The sequence below is a fragment of the Etheostoma spectabile genome, unplaced genomic scaffold (genome assembly GCF_008692095.1).
Source record: "Etheostoma spectabile isolate EspeVRDwgs_2016 unplaced genomic scaffold, UIUC_Espe_1.0 scaffold394, whole genome shotgun sequence".
NCBI classification, from domain to species: domain Eukaryota; kingdom Metazoa; phylum Chordata; class Actinopteri; order Perciformes; family Percidae; genus Etheostoma; species Etheostoma spectabile.
The window spans coordinates 887,412-909,797 of record NW_022605599.1 but is presented as its reverse complement, the minus strand read 5'-3'; the positions used below and the strand labels follow the sequence as shown (position 1 = coordinate 909,797).

The following is a 22,386-nucleotide window of genomic DNA, read 5'->3' as shown; positions in this document are numbered from 1 at the left end:
ACACACACACCGTGTTAATAGCTTACATGTGGTCCTACATGGTGAACAGTTCTTTTCCTGTTTCATTAGGCAGTCAGCATGTTCTAGAGCCTGACCCACTGACCATGTGAGCAGTTTAAAGACACCGAGCGAAGAGAGAAGAGGGAGGCTGCCCAGAACTTTGTGAGTGAGGGAGACCAAGCGTGTGTTTTGGTTTGTTTGACTAAGATCGGAAGGAAGTAAAGAACGCCAAGTGAGAGAAGGCATGGATGAAGAAAGAGAGGGATGTAGAGAGAGAGAGAGAGAGAAAATGAGGGATGTGAGTCATCCAGAGGAATGTTCATGTATGTTGTTACAGAAGATGTGCGTGAGAGACAAACACAGAGTACATAGGAAAATGGAGAATATAAACACATCTATCCCCCCCAAAAGCATAATCAAAACCCACCTGTTGATTCACACTCATGTCGGTCTTGGATTGCAGTTGCGCTATGCACAGTTTAGGGTTTCTTTTTAGCTGTCAATTGCTTCTGTTTTAAACATGTGAGTCAGGTTGGAGGTGAAGGTTTGCCTAATGTTAAGATAAGAGATTAAAGAATGTAATGTCCCTCGTGTTTGGGGTTAAGTTCGGTTCTTTGTGCCAATTCATCATTTTAGCTGAAAGGAAATCCTCTCTTGTGACTTATTTATCACATTGCATCCTCCTTTTACCAAACCCGTTTGCTTTGCTTACATTTCAAGAGTGCATCAGATCATCATTAATAATAATGTAGTAATACATTTTATTTGTTGCCGCCTTTCAAGACACCCAACATTATTAAAAACCATAATAAAATCACCATAAATGTATCAATAGTGAAACCAAGTTATAAGTAAAATCAAGGTGACTAGTTAAAACATTTAAGTCAATAAAATCTAGGTGGATATGGTCCAAATTATATCTGGCATGCTAATCTAAACAGTTGTGTTTTAACTTCATTCTAATATGTAAGCATGCAAAGCTGAACACAATGGACTTGTAGCCCTGTACGTATTGTACAATACGTACATGTATTGTATGTATTGTGAATTTTTGGTGTAAATTACTGAAACATACCCTGTGGAGTTTTTTGATCACTAGTATTGCTATGGAGCAATGTTTTGTAGAGCGGCTCACTGTTTTGTTTGTATCTTGCACGAGGACGCGCATGCATGTGCATGAGAATATTGGCAATATGATTAACATTCCTGACTGCATGCTGAAACCATATTAAAACCGACAAAGCCAATATTGAATAGTTGTGACTGCAGCAGAGTTGGCAGCAGTTGCCTGGCTGGCGTCCATCTTTGGTACCGAGTCGTCTCATTGAAAGCAAAGCCAACTGCCTGCAGGTTGGGTGAGGTGACACAGATCCACCGAGGAGTGTCTTTTAGTCCCAGGAGGTGCATTAGAGCAGACAACAGTTGAGCTGTTGTTGCACTGCACGGAAGCATATTTCAGGATATGTCTGATTGGGTTTGTATCATGTGTTTATTATACTTCTTGGACGCCAATAACAGATGTGTATATTCAGAGGAGTTGATGATTATAGAGTCAGACGGGTTTACAGGAACAGACTGATGTGTGTTCAGAGCTGTGGCACTGTGTTAGAAGACACTGATCAAGAGTTGGCCAGGTTAACCCTCATGTTGTCCTTGGGTCAAATTTGACCAGTTTTCAAAAAATCTGAAAATATGGGATGTTGAAATAAGTCCAAAAAAATGTAATGAAAATAAATAAAATACAACAAAACGCTGGGAAAAGCAACAAAAACAATGAAAAAACACCAGGCGAAAAGGCCAAAAACTTTGGAAAAAGCGCCCAAAACATTGAAAAAGTGACAAAATGTCAAATGAAACCGACAAAATGTCTGATAAAGCGATATCCATTTTGAAATAAGTGGACAAAATGTCAGAAAAAACATAAACTAAAACATTCAGATAGGGACAACAAAGTGTTTGTTTTCATGGTTGACTGGAAGACATCACAAGGGTTAAAGCACCGGAGCCATGTTGGCTCCATGTGTCCTCCATGATGTGAACTTAAGTTTCCATGGCAGGATTCTTGTTAAAATGGCTCTGGGAAGAAATGGATGTGTTGACAGACGGCTGGTAGGCAGATACTGTAGGGGTCAAAGAGCAATAATCTCATTTATGATAGTATAATTAAATTCTTATTATGTAGTTTCATATTGTTCATCTAATTCAGTAGTGAATCATAGATATATTTACTTTTTTGAGTGTATTCCTTCAATTTGCATTTGGTCATTGAGTAGGAAGGAACAACTGACCGTATTTGGTCAAAGACTGCCTTATTCGCTTTCTATCTCTCTCTCATGATGGAATTAAGAGTATTCTGTCATTCACCTCTTTTTCATATTATAAAATCTTATATCTGAAATGTGGAATTGGGTGGATTATCTCTTTAATCTGTTACAGTTGGATTCTGTCATTGCCATAAACCCCACCAACACTGTTTGAACCTGGTACTGAACACACCTGAGGAGAGTACATGAAATTGCCAAGCTGCTAAAAGAAGTTTGTGAAGCAAATGAATGTTGTTGGGACATACCATTTGTTATTAGGGTAGTTGTGTCAGGCCATGTCTTGTCTGATCTTTTTGTTTTTGTTTATATGTGATAATTTGCTAGAAACTTGTTACTTTTTGACTGAATATGGAATTGAACCATAACATCCACTTATTACATTTCCCATTGTGTTGCCAGTGTTTGAGAAGTTAGAGGTTGTGTTGAATTAAAGTGTAATCCCTTTTGAAATATGTGGGGAATACATCTCAATAATAGCTGAATGAATTAAAAGGCTCCACAAATAAACAGGGTCATTTCTGTGGCAAAGTGTGTGAATATGAATATGAAAAAACATTTCACTGGAACCTGAACAACCTTGGAGGAGTGCCAAACTTCACTCCTGCCTCCAAACTGCCAGAATAAAGGAATAAAGTCATTCAATGAATGACACGGCAAAATCAACAAATAAATTTAGGGCCCTTTGGTTGTGTGTGTAGGACCCGCCAAGAGTGACATCATGATAATCTGGTCTAATCCTTGTTTGTATTGTATTCTTAATTTAATCTGCACGTAATCTTGTTTTCAGTCCAATTGTAGTGGTAATGACTCTTCAGGCTCATAAAGGTGTGTGTGTGTGTGTGTGTGTGTGTGTGTGTGTGTGTGTGTGTGTGTGTGTGTGTGTGTGTGTGTGTGTGTGTGTGTGTGTGTGTGTGTGTGTGTGTGTGTGTGTGTGTGTGTGTGTGTGTGTGTGTGTGTGTGTGTGTGTGTGTGTGTGTGTGTGTGTGTGTGTGTGTGTGTGTGTGTGTGTGTGTGTGTGTGTGTGTGTGTGTCCTTCCTCCCTTTCTTTTTCTGTATGTTTTTGTTCCAGATTCGCTTTAAATTTTTGCTTGTCTACTCTCATGCTAATCAGTAACTGACCGAAGAAAAAGGAAAAATCAATATGTTTGTGCACCTCAAGCTACTTTTTCTCCAATGTTCCCAAGATGCATACACAAACACACATACACAAACACACGCACACACACGTCGATATCAGACTGTGGGAATTTGCGGAGCGCCGTGATCTCCTGCAGCTGCAGAAATGACAGACTCAATAGGAGATGGAGTGGAGGTGAAGGGTGAAAGTTAGCATTGCAATGCTGCCGGGATCGCTGTGTGTGTGTGTGTGTGTGTGTGTGTGTGTGTGTGTGTGTGTGTGTGTGTGTGTGTGTCTCAGAAAGATACAGATAGAAGCTGCTGTATGTAAAAGAAATGTTAAAAGCTAGCAGCCAAAGGTGTTATGTTTACTGTATTTGCCTTTACCTAACCGACAGAAATGCATTGATTTTGCTTTAATGTTACAACATTACAAGGCTTGACTTGTGATATGCTCCTCTGATGTTTTTTTACAGTCCTTAGTGCTAATCACTCGTCCCTGGGCTGTGATGTCTTTACACTTTGGTTTTCTTTTGACAAAGTTTATGTAGAGGATGCTCTTTTTTGCCTGACTAGCTATGGTAGCTATTTCAGCCGGTCCTAACCCTTTTATAAATGCTGAATGTGCCTCTTCCTGTGGCTGGAAAAGTGAAATGCATCACTTCCAGTGTGTTGTTGTGAGGATTTAGAATAATACATGATTTTTTGCTTTAAATCTGACTTCACAGTTGGGTGTAAACTGAGCAGCAGCAGTGTCGTATCTGTGGCCCTCATGTAGTAGTTAGTAAGCGTGATACTGAGGCTGGTTGGGACCCTGAGGGACCAGCCGGCGTGTTTTCCCCAGAGAAGCTGCTGCAGAGACGTGTCCAGTCGCTACACAGAAACCACTGAACCGTTCAGTCAGGCCAAACAAGCCCATGTGTGAATCATTCAGCCATACCGCGAGCAGCTACGACTTTGGGCAGCTTGTGGGGGAGTCAAGGTTGGGTGACACTCTATATTTTAACTCTCCAAATAGATTTGGAGTAATGTGTGCACTAATTATAGTGATGAATGTTTCCTGGCACCAAATGAAGATACGTTTAGTGTACTTGGAGCCTGTTTGGGTTTCTCCTGCAATAACTACTCTGAAGACACACACACACACACACACACACAATGGCAGGCCCACATCACTAGCACCAGACTCTGGAGGCTCTGGTTCCTGTTTTATCAGTAGTGAGATAGGAGGAAGGCTGACAGGGCTGCGGAGTCTACACATATGGAGGCTCTAGTAGAATGTGCTCAATGAGGGGGACAGGCTGATCTAGGAGGGGGTTTTAATAGAACAAAAACCGTCCTTACTTACTGCAAGGTGGATAAAAGGGGAGGAGAAAATATGACTGATAAAAGTTAGATTTTCTAGTCTCTTTTGTGGCTGTAAAGCAGTTAGTTCAGTTGTTTTTCTTATAATTTAAAACTGGACATTATATTATTCCTAGGAGGAAACTCATTCAGCTGATTAGATGTGCAATAGAGATTATGATTACACACACACACACACACACACACACACACACACACACACAATGTAACATGCACACTCCAGACTGGTTTAAGTACATTGCATTGTATTGACTTGATTATGGATTGTTGTGGTTTATCGTTCTACCTCCCCTCCCCCCGCTATCTCCCAACGTCATGTGCCCAGACAGGAAGTAGCTGGGTGCTCTGGTGTTTTAACCCCTTCATTGCATAAGAAAAGAATGAAAAGGAGACCTTTTTAATCCATGTATCTGGGGGGGTCACTTTCATGTTTTGTGAGCCAAACTGGTTCGAGGAGGAAGGAAAATAAGTGTTTGGAGAGGGAAGCCAACAAGGTCTGTTATTGAAAGAGCTGCAGATTCCTGATAAGCTATCGTGTGAGGGAGAGGGAGATAGAGAAAAATAGAGAGAAGATGACTGACACAATGCATCCCTGATCTCTACACCCTTACTCTTATATTCTCTCTCTCGTTTGCCCACAGCCCGGTGGCCTACACGCTGTGAATTGCCCTTTTATAGGCGCACTAAGAGGGATTCATGGGACAGCAGCACAGAAGACAGGAAGGGCATCATAGGAGACCTAAAGAGACAGAGGGGGGGAGCATGACAGGAAGCGGGTTCAAGCCAACTATTTTTCCCTGCTTTTCTTCTCTAGCATATATAAATAGGTCACTAAGTCATATTATCAAGTACAATGTTTATATATTGGCATGTTCGTCATGAAGATGCACAGGTTTTATTCGCAGATATTTGGACATGACTGGACAGCATAACTTGAACTCCTTTATTCGTTTCTATGATCTTGATCTGGGAAGTAAGTTAAACAATTACAAACTAAATCACAAACTGCTATTGTCTTCACTTTCTGTTTTAGTCCCATGTTCGGTGGGTCTCAACTCTTTCTTGCATAATATTTCTGGCCCAATGTTTATTTAAGAATGCTTATTGGCTCATCTGCGAGGGGCTACAGGTACCTTTTTAAAACCATCTCCATATAATTAGTCAAATACATTTTTACGGGATTCTTTGCAGAAGCATAGTTCATCCTTAAGCTGCCACTATTATGAACTTGAGGACTCTGTGGGGGGTAAGACAAGACCACACTTTTTTTGAGTTGACTGTCAGATTTCTCTTTTTTTTTTAGGTTTTTTCATTTCTTCATCCAAGCTTTTTCATGGGGTTTTACCCATGCTTCTGTTTTTCCACCTCTGTGCTCAATTCTTCTCGCTCCCTCGTTTCTCTCTCCCTCCCTCACCTTTGTCTGTCCTTTAGCACACCTCAGCGGGGGACTTGATGTTGTCTCTTTCCGAGACGCACCAATAATCTTTTTCACAATCACAACCGGGCTTTAAAGGTGCTCTAAGCCATGTTGGGTGACGTGACTTCTTGTTGACGTTCAAAGTATGTTCAAACAAAACGAGACTAGCTCGCCCCTCCCCCTCCCCTCCCCCTCCCTTCTGTGCTTTCGCACACTAACCTAAGAGATGTTTTTACAGTGTGTTCTGAGGACAGGCAGCTAGCAGATAGTGAGATGTTTTTGCAGTGTGTTCTGAGGACAGGCAGCTAGCAGATAGTGAGGAGATGTTTTTACAGTGTGTTCTGGAGACAGGCAGCTAGCAGGTAGTGAGATGTTTTTTACAGTGTGTTCTGGAGACAGGCAGCTAGCAGATAGTGAGGAGGTGTTTGCTGTATGTGACAAAAGTTGTAGCCTTAAAATCTTGTGATATCACTTAGAGCACCTTTACGGTATCAATTATGCACTGATGATTTCTAGCTCAGGCCTTTTGATTTAGGCCGTTAGACAACGATGATTAAAGCACAATCCGGTTTTCTCCAAAAAAATGTTTCAACATGCATAGAGTGCAAATAGGCAGAAAATCCCAGCAGATGCTTTGGTTTCAGACTCTTAGCTCTTGAGCAATTGATCCAAACTGGTTGAAACCAATTGATACTAGCACCCTTGTTGCTCTGCTGTTAGAGATGTGCAGCTGTAAAATTGTCTATACTAGGTTCTCTCAACTCATGAGAAGCGAAACACACACGTAAGAGCCAAACGATCAAAGCTATGCAAAGTGGCTGTGTCTGTAACTTGTCAGCGTTCACACATATTTTGTACCTGTGTCACTGAGCCAGGTCAACCGGCATGGGGTAATAGTTTTAATGGAGCGGCACACTTCAACACGCACTCACTCACCCCTCTATAATGCAAACACATTTAAACACTTTCCTGCTTGGACTGACCTCAATACAGTGAGACATTAAAAATAGAATTGGAAAGGAAAGGCCCATAGTGTTAGTGTAGCAGTGTAAAATTTGTTCCAATTCCTCCTCTACATCTGTATTTCTCCCTACAGCTATTCAATAAAAAGAAAAAACAATCAAGTAACAAAGGATGGAGTCTGGGTTTTTGTCAGTCAAAACAAGCGCACACACGGAAATTGGAGTGAGTGGCGACAATGTTCAGCGCCACGCGGCTATACTTTTCCTACTTCTTCCTCATCCTCCATCCTGCCGGCTCCCCCCCCCGTCCCTGTATCGTTGTTTTTATTGCAAAACGGGCAACTGGCCATCCTTGTTTGTTACTGCGGCAGTAGGAAAGCCAGAATGTCTTTTTGTCACTCATCGTCCAGCTTTTGCAACCTCTCTGGAACGCTGTACATTTCAATTAGAGGTTTTTCCGTGGCCGATGGCGATCTTTAGAAATCAGGGTCAGCCAATAAAGGGTGCCGATTTATTTTGGCCGACATGTGCTTGTTTTAAACCTCTATTTGAAAGATGAAATGTAACAATAATAACTACTTACACAAACATACACAAAATTTCAACAAAACATCAATAGTACAATAGTTAACAGCAATAGTAGTGTGTCACACAGTATCAACCAGCAGCATTTCTTTGTTTTATGCTAGTAAATGTATTACACTTGAACACAAAAATATCTCAGTAGATCTTCACTTCTGCCCTGAATAAATAAATAAAAATGCCACAAATCAGCTAATTAATCGGTTGACTTCTAATTTTAATAACTTTTTTACATGGCCCTATTTCTCTGGTCCTCTTTCGTACATTCACAATCACATTTTATCATAGGAGTCAGCACTGTAGTGTGTTAGCACTGGAAGAAATGCTTTGTAATCCTTGTAGGTGGCCTCTGTGACCGACACAAAAAGGCATTAGCTCATATCCACCTTATTACACTGAATATGGACCTGTATTATCATTTCGTTAGCCATGTGTCCCCGCGTATGTGCCTAAACTTACATGGTCCAATCTACAGGTGTCTTGTGGCTGTTTCTCAGATTTTACGCTCCATTTATTTATCTACATAGTTCATCTCTCTGTGCGTAGCCTGTAACTGCATTGTGTTTTTCTCACAGTCTTGGAAGCTTTAATGATATTTGATGTCAGTCAAAAATATAAGCAGTTGACACATGAGTTTGTAACTCTGACCAAACTTCCCTGGAGTAACCCTTATTTAACTTTGCTTCACTGTTCCCTCTCATCACTTCCCTTTCCAGAGATGTTTACAGTCAATATGTAGGCCTTTTTGGTGTGTGTGTGTGTGTGTGTGTGTGTGTGTGTGTGTGTGTGTGTGTGTGTGTGTGTGTGTGTGTGTGTGTGTGTGTGTGTGTGTGTGTGTGTGTGTGTGTGTGTGTGTGTGTGTGTGTGTGTGTGTGTGTGTGTGTGTGTGTGTGTGTGTGTGTGTGTGTGTGTGTGTGTGTGTGTCCTGTGAGGGAGCTGAATCTGGCATCTGGTCTTTCCAAGCCTGCAGCCGCTATACACAGCCACAGAGAGGAATAATAGTGTGTAATAATGTGACCTACACACGCACACAGATACGCTCTCATACTGTCACATCTCATTCTTCTCTGGTCCGCAGGCCGCCTCCAGGAAGACAGACAGCGCTCTCTGCCTGTCTCTCAGCTGCATTGTGGTGGTGTGTGAATCCTATTCACGAGCTTGTTGGGCAGAGTATAATTAAATTTAAAGACCACAATAAAATATGCCATTTTGTAGAAGCAGTTTGTCTCTCAGATAATGCTGGTGGTCCACAATGGCTGAGTTTTTAGATTACATGTAGCATGAACAGAACCACGAGTGACGTGCTTAATATGAGGGAATTATTGCATAGCCCTTTAAAAGTACTGTTGGTCTTTTGTTCAGTAGTCTTCTTTTTTACTCTTGAGTTGCTGTAACTAGGGAATTTCCCCAGTGTGAGATCAATAAAGTTGATCTTGTCTCATCATAAATTACACAGTGACTCCTTTAATATATAAAACATGCTGTGCGTTTTGTGGATTTACTGAAACTATTCCTGGTTCAGGGTACATCAGGTTTTGCTTTGTTTACAACCCTGTGGTGTTTGCCAATATCTTGTAGGTACCTTTTGGTCCAGATCCCATCTGCAGCCAACAGTAAAATCCCCTCCAGACTCTGGACTAGTTCAGTAACTCTGTCTGGAGGATTGTTTTGGAAATCCTCCCTCGTGATTCCCTGCTTTCTTTGTGTCTCTGCTCTGAAGCCTTTTTTTCCGGCCTTTTTCAACATCCCTCCCTCCCTCCCTCTCGCTTTGCTCAACTCAGCTGCTCCCGCTTCTCTTCTCAATATAATCCTTAACCTCTTACCTTCCTTCCTCTTGGCGTTCCCCCACAAAGGCAGATGAACATTTGTCTCTTAAATCATCTTCAAGTAAGCTGTAATAAATGGAAGCCAATGTGAAGCGCTCATGCTTTTCACGAATGGCAATTAGTGCAATACATTTACCTTGTAAGTAGACCTAAAGTCAATGTAAGACATGAACAGGCAGGAAAGCATTTAAACGATAGATTACAGCAAATAATTGAGTTTCCATTGTTTCCTTTGTCTACTCGCCTTCCTCACGTTTTCTGACTTTGCTTCTTTACTGCATCATGTAGTAGCACACATGGAGCCACAAGTGTGAAGAACAGTTTTTGTGTCAGACTTCACAGCCTGTACATCTAGCATGTGTGTGTGTGTGTGTGTGTGTGTGTGTGTGTGTGTGTGTGTGTGTGTGTGTGTGTGTGTGTGTGTGTGTGTGTGGTGTGTGTGTGTGTGTGTGTGTGTGTGTGTTGTGTGTGTGTATAGTGTACTCAGTGTACTTGTGTCAGTATTTTTTTGTGTGTGTTTTTACTCTGGACAGTAAGTCTGTCTGTCACTCCAGTCTCTATCTCATGCACACAGGCGTCCTGCTCAGAATTAAATCCTCACACAAAACACACACACACAAACACCTACACACACACACAATCTAGCTGAGACTTATAATGCTTATTTTATAATTCTTTAATCCATGTATGTGAGGTGTGTGTAATGTTGAAGCCTTGTCATTTGGAAAAAAAGTACCATCCTGTAAATGTGACACACAAATGTGCCAACCGGCATGCTCTGTGTGTGTGTGTGTGTGTGTGTGTGTGTGTGTGTGTGTGTGTGTGTGTGTGTGTGTGGTGTGTGTGTGTGTGTGTGTGTGTGTGTGTGTGTGTGTGTGTGTGCGTGTGTGTGTTTGATTGAGTAGGGGGCAGTTGGGCAGGTGCAGAGACAGCTGGTGTGGGCAACTCCAACCGAGGGGGAGGATGAGAGCAAGGGAGCGATTCCTAGCGAATGACATGAATATAGGGTAGCAATTGAGCTGCAAAAGAAGGGGAACGAGTTGTGTGTATGTGTGTGTGTGTGTGTTGTTGCCAGTGAACTACTTTGATAGCACACACACTGAGCTAGTGTGCTTGAATGAGACAGATGGAGAAATGGAGAAAGAGAGGGAGACCATTAAAGCACTTTATGAAAGCACTTTTTATAGAGTGACAGATTAATTAGAAAGAAAGGAATTGATTGGCGAGACAAAGACAAACTTACAGCTAACTCACTTTTACTTCTTTAAAAAGCCAAATGGCAAGGTTGCTCTTAACCGTTATATTACGTGTCAGTTCATCTGGATCAGGCAATAGTTGCTTTGCTGAAATGAAAAGTGTGCATTTTTATTAATTGCAGCTATTTCTGTTTATGTGTGAGTGGATGACTTTATTCTCTAACTTTCTGTGCAGTTCTAAACATCCACAATGATTCATTAGAGCCTAATAATTGACCTTTTTGAGATTTACAGCAGCGTGTTTTTACTTTAGGCAACAGCGTGGCAGTCAGCCGTTCCAATAATGCACTTAGTCTACTTATTAAGCAATAGTTTGACATGTTGGTAAATATATGCTAATTTGATTTCTTGGCCCGGTTCTGTCCCAGGATAACAAAATCCCCTAACCACACCTTGGGTAACATATCTCCTTTTGTGCAAAAAGTTAAAGAAGAAAGTGTAAAAATGACAAGTTTGAGGTCAGCAGATTAATTGATAATGATCAGAATTGTTAGTTGCAGCCCTAGTGTACTACTACTACTTCAGTGCAGTGCAGCACCCTTGTTGAAACACTGTCACCTCCCCGCTACTCGGTTTCCATTATGTTCTGTAGGACAGTCAAGGGAAGCTGTGATTTGCATTGCAACACTAAATGCTTGCTCTTTATACAGAACAAGCATGTTCACAAACTGTGTGCATAGGCAAATACATTTTGCATTTAAATAGACATTTTGCTCTTTGCACCCTTGAAAAAATTATTATTTGTAAAATATCGGCTTATTTTTTGAGTGTCTTTGTCTCTCCTCTTTTTTCTTTGTCATGCACAACATGCAAGGTAGTGGAAGGACACCGCCCTCTAGTGTTCAGAAATGGCCACTCACTAGTCACTGTAACATGTCACACACAGAGACAGACAGAAATGCCAGTGCTATTATTTGCAGACAGCCACATAACATAAACACAGCGACTAAGAATAGAAATGATGAGGATGCTTTTTATCCATGTGTCCGTGAAGTCAAATATACATGAGAGAGAGAGAGAGAGAGAGAGAGAGAGATAACTGAATGTTAACACCAGAAGAGAAGCTGGTAGTTCTCCTATGAGAAGGGACAGCAGCGTTGCTGGCAGCTAAATCTGGATCTCCCTGCCACAACGAGAGGGACTCACCACTATAACATCCCAACATTCCACATTGGTTGAGGAATGTACACTAATTATATTGTACTACACTGCCTGATAACCAATCAAATGAATTCATTAAAAATGGTGCTACTTTGGCTCCACTACAGCTCTGTGACTGTCCCTCTGATTTCACTCACCAATGTATCGGACTTAATGTCCCCCCCACAACGCTATCTGACTGTCTCTTACCGTACGTCCACACCGCCGCCAACTTGAGCTTCAAAGGTACAGGAAGTCATTTGATTTCAAAGGAAGCTTCTCTCAGCTGCAAGGAGGCCAATCTGTCGCCGTCGCGTTCTGGCCGTTTTGAGCATTTTGAGCGTCAATAGTGGAGCAGATAAGGGCCATTTTTTTAGGGTAATCGTTCACATGTGGATACAGGCACCAGAATTGGTACAATTACTCAGTGTTAGTCATTGCAAAAAAATTCATGTGAGCCACGGCAGCCATTTTATTTTCTGCCATAGCCAAATTTTATATATATATATATATATATATATATATATATATATATATATATATATATATATATATATAGCAGGTACCATGAAGGGAAAAAGGCCATAACTGTGCTCATCTCTTGGTCCACTGTTCTAGGAGGAGGCCATCCCCGAGCTAGAGATAGATGTGGATGAGCTGCTGGATATGCCCAGTGACGTTGAGCGGGGAGCCAGGGTCAAGGTAGGACACAATTAGACATGCAGGGACACACACAATTTATATGCTGATTCCTATTCCGACTGTCTTGTTTGTTTTACAGGACTTACTGGTTGACTGTTTTAAACCTACTGAGGTAAGATTTTCCCTCTCTTCCATCCTCCTACCCGCTGACACTTTACACCCCACATCTATGCGCTGTAGATAGGTTTGATTCTGAATCCCCCTCATGTGTTTTGTCCCTCCTGTCTCCCAATAGGACTTCATCTCAGAGTTGCTTGACAAGATCCGAGGGATGCAGAAGCTCTCCACGCCTCAGAAGAAATAATGGCGCTCCTCCTACTCCTCCACATCCTCCCCTGAAACTCAGCCCTCACCTCTCATCTTCCTAACGTGCTTTCCCTCTTTTTTATTTTGATGTCAGTTTTCTTCCATTAAGGTTCTTTTACTGAACCTTGTTCTGTCTTTGCATTACACCCTCTGTTCTAAACCCCTTTCTTTTAATCTCTTCTTTGTCTGGATCCAGCCCCATAAATCACTTTATTTTCATTATTTTGTGACCTTCCCTTGTTTGTTGGACTCCCTTACTAAAAACTATCAGCGAGGAAGAAAACATAGAGAGTGCATAATGACAAGCAGGCCAAAACAACAAGGAGTGATTCGTTGGTCTTAATCCAGCCACTCTCCTCTCGCCTCTTTCTCTCTACTGCTACTGGCTTTCCTCTTCCTCATCCAGCTCTTTTTTCCTCCCACCCTCCCTCATACCACCCTTCATCTGTCTGAGGAGGAAGAGAGAAGAAGAGCAGAGACAAGACAAGTCCCGTAATTACTGAGAGTGGAGCGGCTGAGAGTGGGAAGAGGAACAAGAGAAAGAGTCTGCAACAGCAAAGAAAAGGGTTTTTTTTTTTGGGGGGGGGGGTTAGTACAGTCTTTTCAGAGAATTACCCCCCTTGATCAGAGGCATTTGCTACAGTGGTGCATTTAGTCTCCACTTTGTCATTTTGGGAAGAAGATCTGAACCTCTGACCACTAGGAGGATGTGCGATATATCTTTAGTCCAACAAAGAGGGAAACTGGATCCCTGGAAATAGTGCTTGAACCTTAAAAAAAGTCACTGGTGGCTGTGGTGGTCATACGGTCATACGGTCATACCAATTTTAGACTAAAATTCTTCCTTTGAGGCTTGTGTAGATGTAGCTCTTAGGTTGGGTGTGCTTGAATAGAATTCAAATTCTTGGGGGTGAAAAAGTATGTTTTCTTTCCTCAAATGGGTAGTGCAGTTGTAAGAGAGGCTCTTTAGAAGTCGCTGCTGTCCAGCCTGCACATACATATGTATGTCTGTGTGTTGCTACATAATGTACAGCAACATTCATAATACGAGTGTTATTTTCTGGCTTGTATATTCTGCTGTTCTGTATGACAAATTAGATTTTTAGTAGAGGACTGGTTCCTGTTTAGTTTTTCTGGATGCGTTTTGTCACACACACTGACAGTCCAACAGGGGACCCAGAACAAAGCTGCCTTTTTTTGTATCATCCCCCTTCCTCTGTCTCTTTCTCACTTTTCTCCTTGCGTCTTAGGATATATTCTGTTTTCTGTTTGACAGACGTCAGGTCAGAGCAGTCACACAAACATGCAACTCTGAAAATGTCTTTGGAGCTTCACGTTGGTGTCAGGACTTTGTGCTGTCCTCTGTGGGTCTGTCAATGATGAGACATCTGAATGGGAGGGATGGAGGCCACTGTTTTACATTGAAGCTGTCTAAATGCATTCACCTTTCCGTCTCTCTCTCTCTCACACACACACACACACACACACACACACGCACACGCACACGCACACACACACACACACACACACACACACAGCTGAGGAGAGAAAAGGAGAGAGACCGGTCCATAGTCACGAGATGTGTTCCTCCATTGCAGCTGCCAATCATCTCTAAGAACAAGCCATCTGTTTCTCATCCTGAGCCAATCGGATCATAGACAGAAGCCCATCAGCCAATTGGAGAAGAAGTAGCATTTGCTGTGATTCCTGTGACCAACAGCTAACACCCGCGGGGACAGCAGACCTCCACTGTCTGTCTCGGCACCAACACACATGCATTCATGCACACACTGGCCCATTCCTCTTGCTGCTCTGTTGTTACTCCCTGGCTCTATTCTCCCCCCCCCCCCCCCCCCCCAACCCATTTCCATTCTTTTGCCCACCTTCCCTCTATCCTTTCTTCACTTTCCTTTTAAAAAAAACAAACAGATGTTGCCTTAGGTATTATTTATGTTACGCAAACCAAAAAACGGGAGACATTCATTTTTAAAAAGGTAACACAAACTGCTAAACACGTGTTACTGAACAGAACTGCGGCATGTGGACCTTCTGTCGCTATCTTTTGTTTTGAAAAAAGAAAATGAGATTCTGTTTTTGTGTTTTTTTTAGAAGTGAGTGTTTAATACTTAGGCCTTTATACAGTGGTTTTGTTTAGATGAAACAATGTTCTTTACATTTTTCCATTTGAATACTGCTCTGTTTTTATTGTGATCATGACACTTCTTGATGCCAGGCCTTGGATTAACAAAAATCCCTTCAGGTCCACTTTGGTGCGATTGGGGTTTCCAAATCAAACACGTCTGCATTTTGCAGACATCGGATTGTACCAGGCAAGCTCAATCAGAAGGTGAATTTGAGTGGATTTTCCTTTCTAAATCCAGGTTTGGATTATATCTTCTGAGACTGTTATTGGGAAGTCTGTTTTTTTACTGTTTGAGGAAAAATTGCAAAAAAAAAAAAAATATATATATATACACTGATTATCATCATGATGCTAAATACAAGAGCTAAACCATGCAGATTGAAGTGTTTTTGGACAATGATTAGATCAAACCAACAAACAAATGTAGCAATAGCAACAAGAGGTATTGTTTTTGCCCAATTTTGTTACACTTTTATGCAACTTTAATAAAAACATGTAAAATGGACATATTTTCTGTCTTCACTAATCAGCCTTATAGGTAAGTATACAACAGTGTATTAGCTATTGAGACCAACAGAGCATTTGATAGTCAGTCTGTGATTAATTCACTTGAAAAAAAGTTTTTTTCCCCCCTTATCCCTTTATACACCTTTTTCATGGAAGACATGTTGTCAGGCAGATGTAATTAATCCCGTTAACATTGGCTTGTTACATTAGGTTTCTGTGTAAGTCAGTGACCCGCATACACAACGTGAGAAAATGGAATGCACACATATCTAATGCTATTAGTTCCACCTGTAGTTTTCCTACATTGACAAGTCAAAATGTGTGTCAAATGCTATAAATGCCACCAGTATTGGCTGTGTAGACCTTCTGTATTACTTTGGGGCCATCTTGTGGTTAAATGCAGGATGTGTTAATACCTGAGTGTGAGGCAAGGCTGGGGCTGGGAGTTGGATTCTGTTTTAAGATGTAATAATGCCAGTAGGAAACTGGCTGCATCACATTGTGCTCATTACTCCTATATGAGTTAAGGGACACATTAATACACCTCCTGTAGTTTAGCTATGAAAAGATCAGAAAAACTGTTTTGATTCACAGTGGTTTCTATTATTCCTCCAACATACCAGGTTAGTTGGGCCACACACACACACACACACACACACACACACACACACACACACACACACACACACACACACACACACACACACACACACACACACACCTGTTTATAACTCTTAACTATATTTAAATATTAGTAAGCCTATAGACTGACATTTTTAGAACTATTGCGTTAAAAAGGTATTATTTTTTTAAGCCTGTAAATATTGTATGGCCTAGTTATATGATATTGTATTGATTATCTTACAGCCTATATATGATATTGCTATGGAAAAAGGAAGATGCGCGGTAATTTTTGTAAATTACAGACTGTTGGCTAACTGATGTTTACACCACCACACTGGATTATGATTGGCCCACTAAACCTGCTTTAGCATTTTGATTGGGCAAGTGACGTTTGGGGGGCGGTCACGCAAACATCACGGCTCTGATTGGCTGAATTTACGGGTTGTAGAGTCCGGCAAGGTAGCTATCGAACTGAAGACTGAAGTGAAGAGGAAGTACTTATTAAAATGGAAATATTGAAAATGATACTTTAACTTTGTAAAGCCGAGCAGAGGGAGAAGGTGAGCAGGCTCCTCTGGTCACGGTGTTGTCCGGGGAAGGAGACAGCATCGGCCGCCCGCCTGGACGGAGGCTTCCCGTTAACGTTACTTCTTAACGTTAATCCGTGGAGAGTTGGAGAGCGGGTCAGTGGACGCTACTGTGGCGAGGCTGCATCGTGATTAATGACGTGTTAACGCTGATTAGAACGCTTACTACCAAGCGTGGAGAGGAAATATGTAGCAATCCGTTAAATTGGGAATGGCGTGATGAGCGCCGGTCCTCCCTGCTGTGGGCTGTCAGGGGTTAACTGCTCCCCGCTGGGCTCCACCGGGCTAAACTCCAAGCACCAGAACCGGTCTATGAGTAGAACGGGCTTCAGCCCCGGTAGCGTCGTTGTTAGAGTCCAAATACCGCCATCGAGTCCATGACGTTCCCGTCTTACCGAATGACATCACGGAAGCTACAAGTGGTCCAGCTGGGCTAAAATAATAAATAAAAAGAATAATATAAGAGCACCCAATAAAACGCCTATTAATGGATGTGTGGAGAAAATCAACACTTTCTGTTCCATTTGTAATTATTGCCCATAAAGTGTTTCTAACGCATTATTTTTAGTGTTTTTCTGGCTGGCTTGATATAGAGCTAGCCTACTATATTTCAAGGATTTTGTATAGATCTGTATAGACACGTTTCCGTTTTAGCAACACTGCTTTCAGTATTATGTAGCAAAATAAACATAAGGAAATTATGTTGAAGGCAGTTGTGTTGCTCTGTGTGCAGTAGACGTGGAACATAAAATAGGCATTTTAGTTTAAAACTAGGCACCTGCCATACTTCCAAATGTAGTCAGGCAGTATTTTAAATCGGAGTAAATAAATGTACTTTAGTAGTGGACATATGCATTTTTTTTATATAAGTGGAAATATATGCCCAAGCAGCTTTTTACATGTTTTCATATAGGGACATCCAAAAAGCTAATTTACAGTTGTGTATGTCATTTTTATTTGACTCGTTAAGAAAAAACAAAGGAATAATAAAATAAAAATGTAATAAAGCCTTTTTACATAGAGCATGTAGATTACTGGTGGTGGTAAGCATGTCTAGTACAAAAGAACTCCCCATGTACTGTATCTCCAGATTAACAACGTGCACATATCAGTACACACGGGGGTGTACTAAATGATAATTACTGATGAAACGGCTCGAGAGAAGGACGCGACAGATTTGGCTGACCTTTACCCAGACACGTTGTGGTACAGTTTGCACGTGTCTCCATGTTTCTCAGCCAGCCATGCCAGCCCAACCCCCTGTGAGGGAGGCGGAGGAGGAGATGGAGGCAGAAGGAGAGTCCCAACTCCCTGAAACCAACGGAGAGGTGGAGCAATCCAGAGAGGATGAAAGAGGAGGAGAGGAGACCATGGAGGAGAGCACGGAGGACAGGGATAGCGACTTGGAGGATAGTGAAGAGGAGGAGGAAGAAGAAGAGAGTTCAGGTAAAATCCAAGTGATCTGCTAAATTGTTGCCTGATCGTATGCAATCTCACTGTTTTTTTTCCCCAATCGTTTCTGTCTCTCTTTCCTCTGAAGAGATGGATGAGGAAGACTGTGAACGCAGGAGAGGAGAATGTCTAGATGAGATGTTGGATCTGGAAAAACAATTTCAGGAGCTGAAAGACAAGTAAGTTAAAACCGGATGAGGGAAGAAACTTGACAGTGTGTCCCTCTGGTGTGATTTTGAAGGATGGAGGAAAAGAAGGAAAGGCTGACTCCACTGTGTGATTGCAGGTTGTTTCGGGAGCGGCAGAACCAGGTGAAAGTGAAGCTGGGCGAGGTGCTGACAGGGAAGGCTGGAGAATACAGAGAACCGCTGGTTTTACTACAACAGAGCATGCACATACAGACACAAGTGGCCGGTAAGTAAAACACCTTTTCTCAGGAAGACAGGATATGATGTGCTTACAACAGCCTAAACTTCTCCATCATGGCATATACACAACAAGTCACTTCAACCACAATTGAAATTAAGTCAAAAACCCTGCACACAATATCGGAAGACAATTGAGCAGGACCTGTGGTGTCTTAGCTTTTCGGGCAGACATACAGTACATCATCTGTAGGGTGTAGAGGTTTCTCAACACCTGCCTCTGGGTGGGGCTGCTAACATTAATCTCTCTAGTAGGGTGAAGGGAGTCACGACCACCACCAACATATTTAATAGAAATGATGGCCTACAGTGTGATTTAATTGATTTCAAATGCTACATAGGGGCGATCTAAGGGAATGCATTCCCTTGTAGTGATCTTTCCAATGCTGCCCAATTAGTTTCTTTAGCTGTGTTGAATTGGAAAGGGTCTGTGTTAGGCAGCTTGAAATCTTTGCTTTGATTGGTATGCAGGTGTTAGGTGCTTTCACACCTTCCTTGTTAAGTTTGTTTTTTCAGCACCAGAGTTAATTTCAGAGCTGGTGCAATTCATTTGGGCAGGTGAGAACGCAGCAATCAAACTCTGGTGCGCACCAAAAGCAGACCGAGACATGCTAGAAGAGGTGGTCTCGGTACGCTTTCAATCAATCTCTGGAGTGGTTCGTTTGTGGTGAGTACTGATCAGTACTTGAACCGCACTGACTATATAAACTCCGCCAGTCTGAGCTAATGTCTCCTGTAGTCAGGTAGCTTAGCGGTCTGAGCTGATGTCTCCTGTAGTCAGGTAGCTTAGCAGTCTGAGCTAATGTCTCCTGTAGTCAGGTAGCTCAGCAGTCTGAGCTAATGTCTCCTGTAGTCAGGTAGCTTAGCGGTCTGTGCCAATGTCTCCTGTAGTCAGGTAGCTTAGCGGTCTGAGCTAATGTCTCCTGCAGTAGCAGCAGTGTGCTGTGTTTCTATAACAGAAACAGATTGCTCGCCATCTGTCACTCATATCTTCGTGGTCAAACCAGCTGCCGCTAAAATTGACGCCGGCAGAGCAGACGTAGTAACGTCTCCCGCAAAGCAATGTCTGATTATTTAAATGAAATGAGTTTGTTTAACCATGAAGATGAAAGAAACATACCCAAGTTTACTTTCTTGCTCCCAACCTAGACATATTCGACCAATAACAAGGAGTGAACATTCTTGCGTGATTTGTAATGATGCATTTTGCTACGCCTGGATTTTTCCAGGTGTGAAACCAAACCAAGGGGAAAATCGTTCTAAATTTTAAAAAATTCAATTGATCTGTACCAAAGCAAGCGAGCTACAGGAGTGAAAACGCCCTTTAATTCCAGCCAGCATAAAAAAGTGGTTTCTGGTTCTTTCAAACCTAGCACCTTTGGTCCGTTCAAAACAAACCCTGCACAGTTTGGTCGGATAGTCCAATTTGTTTAGGCTAGAGTGAAAACTCATCCTACCTCTGGTCCGCTTCAAAACGGGGGTCTCGGCTCGCTTATGAAGCTGAACTAGACTTCGGTTCACTTCAGGTGAGAATGCAATCCGACCCAAATACAGGAAGTGAACCAAAAATAGAGAATTTACTAGCCTGCAATTTTCAACCTTGCACAAAAGATACAGACTGATGTGAAAGCAAAGTGGACCAGATTAAAAATGCAACAATGTTGCAACTTCACCCCCAAATCGCATCGAGTCCACCAAACTATAGGTGTGAAAGCGCCCTAAAAGACTTGTGTTAGGTTAAAATGCTGTCACTGTGTTTCTGTCTACTTCGAAAATAAACTAAGGAACCAAATTATCAAACTAAAATTAGCCACACTGTCTCCAACTACAGGAGTGTACAGAGAGCTGTGTCTGCAGGTGATCAAACACAAGTACGAGTGTGAACAACAAGGAGCAAAGCAGCACCTGGAGGTATCACACACACACACAAGCACGACATCGGCACTCTTATACACTTCCGCCAATCTTATTGAACCCAATTATTACAAACGTATTTATGTATGTTTGATGCAGAGTGAGCAGATCTTGCTGTTTGATGCCATGAAGACCGAACTGCTGGAGAAGATAAGAAGACTGGAGGAGGACAGACAGAACGTAGACCTTACCTCAGGTACAGCTAAAATGTCATCATCATCAGTCTTGTTGGTTTAAGGAACAAATTCTACGGTACCTTTGCTGCCATTATTCAACGTATAGTTTGATTATTTTTAAATGGGGTTGAATCCATAGTAGGGCTGCACAATTAATTGAATTTTAATCGCGATCACGATTTGGACTTCCCACGATCAAATTTGCGTGATCGAGCGATTATTTTTTATAAAGGTCATTTCATAGAACGTCCGGGTTTTTGCAAAGCCAATCTCCCGCTCCGTAAACCCGTCTCTCATGAGCCAGTCTAGAGTAGTTCATGACCGTGCAGCTAAGTTTCTAGATGGAGACAGTCCCAGAGGACAGAGTAGCGTGAGAAAAAACAAACGATAGCAGTCGGTAATACGTCGGTCTCAAGGTTTACCAGTTTACCAGTAAACGCAACACTTTGTCCCATTGTTGTTTTCCGACAACAGCAGTGAGCAGTGCTAGTAGCGTCTGTTAGCTCCTCTAGGACACCGGTGCTAGTAGCGTCTGTTAGCTGTTTAGTAGTTAGCGTCTGTTAGCTGTTAGCTCCTTAGGACGCACCGGTGCTAGTAGCGTCTGTAGCTGTTAGCTAGTTAGCGTTCTGTTAGCTGTTAGCTCCTCTAGGACGCACCAGTGCTAATGTCCTCGCATCCGCTGCAATGTGTTTATATGGATACGGTTTAATTTGCGTTCATGACCCATTTAGTCTGTAAGCCGGTGCTGTGTTGGATCTTTCTACGCTTCTCGTCCTTACTCTCTCTCCCTACCTCCGCGCCCCGCCAAACAGCGGCCGCCGGTCCACACTTGATATTTGTCCACAGTTTTAATTTTCATTAACACGCTGTATATTTAAGTATGAGGGGACAAACCTGTATTGTACCAGTGTTTCGCGGGTTAACTGTTATCACGGCCGTACGGCGAAGAACACAGAAGAAGTTTTGAAGCAGCTAACTTCAGTTGGTAGAGTAACAGCGTGGGAGACGGAGCTGCTGGACCTGGCCAGAGATGTGATCCATGGCCAGAATATCATAGTTCATAAAAATGCAGCGCGGTGAAGATACAGACGTTTCATACACACGCCGTGTGTATCCGCCGTTCGACCCGTGCTGGACCCGTTCATAATGATCAGCCGTCTCTCTGTGAGTAGCGTCCATCACACTCCCTCTCGCAGTTATAAACAGCCTATGTGACAATAAAATTTGTTTTGGTTAAAATCAACAAATAATCGTGAGAATAATCGCGATCAAAATAATCGTGATTATCATTTTGGCCATAATCGTGCAGCCCTAATCCATAGTGAATGTAGAACCTCCAGTACGGGGCGGTCAGCAGCACGCCCCGTTTGGAAAAGCAGGCAGGATTCCCAGCACCAAAGCCAGGCAATGTACTGCTGGGGACCGGGGGCTGCAGCTCAATGTATTTTAGCCACCTAAAAACAAAAATATCTCAGTTTAAGTGTACACTATATTTAGAATTTTGTCACCATTTCACCTTGCTGTCAAACAGCCCTGTTTAAGTTTACACAAGGGGGGGGGGG

At 42.2% G+C, this 22,386-nt stretch overlaps 2 protein-coding genes across 2 annotated transcripts in view; both read left to right on the top strand.

Annotated features, from left to right (window-relative positions):
• Positions 1 to 15,644, top strand: part of ppp1r14bb (protein phosphatase 1, regulatory (inhibitor) subunit 14Bb) — a 20,687-nt gene extending 5,043 nt beyond the window's left edge. Inside the window, exons 2-4 of the mRNA XM_032511566.1 lie at positions 12,607 to 12,690; positions 12,770 to 12,802; positions 12,926 to 15,644. Coding sequence (XP_032367457.1) covers positions 12,607 to 12,690; positions 12,770 to 12,802; positions 12,926 to 12,994 — 186 coding nt within the window. The 3' untranslated portion in view covers positions 12,995 to 15,644. The remainder of the gene's footprint in view (positions 1 to 12,606; positions 12,691 to 12,769; positions 12,803 to 12,925) is intronic.
• A 1,048-nt stretch (positions 15,645 to 16,692) lies between these two features.
• The window catches only part of brms1 (BRMS1 transcriptional repressor and anoikis regulator), a gene marked incomplete at its 3' end in the record, with an annotated part of 8,541 nt that continues 2,847 nt past the window's right edge, over positions 16,693 to 22,386 (top strand). Inside the window, 6 exon segments of the mRNA XM_032511565.1 lie at positions 16,693 to 16,830; positions 18,096 to 18,303; positions 18,398 to 18,488; positions 18,596 to 18,723; positions 20,566 to 20,645; positions 20,748 to 20,844. Of these exon segments, the coding sequence (XP_032367456.1) occupies positions 18,102 to 18,303; positions 18,398 to 18,488; positions 18,596 to 18,723; positions 20,566 to 20,645; positions 20,748 to 20,844 (598 nt within the window). The 5' untranslated portion in view covers positions 16,693 to 16,830; positions 18,096 to 18,101.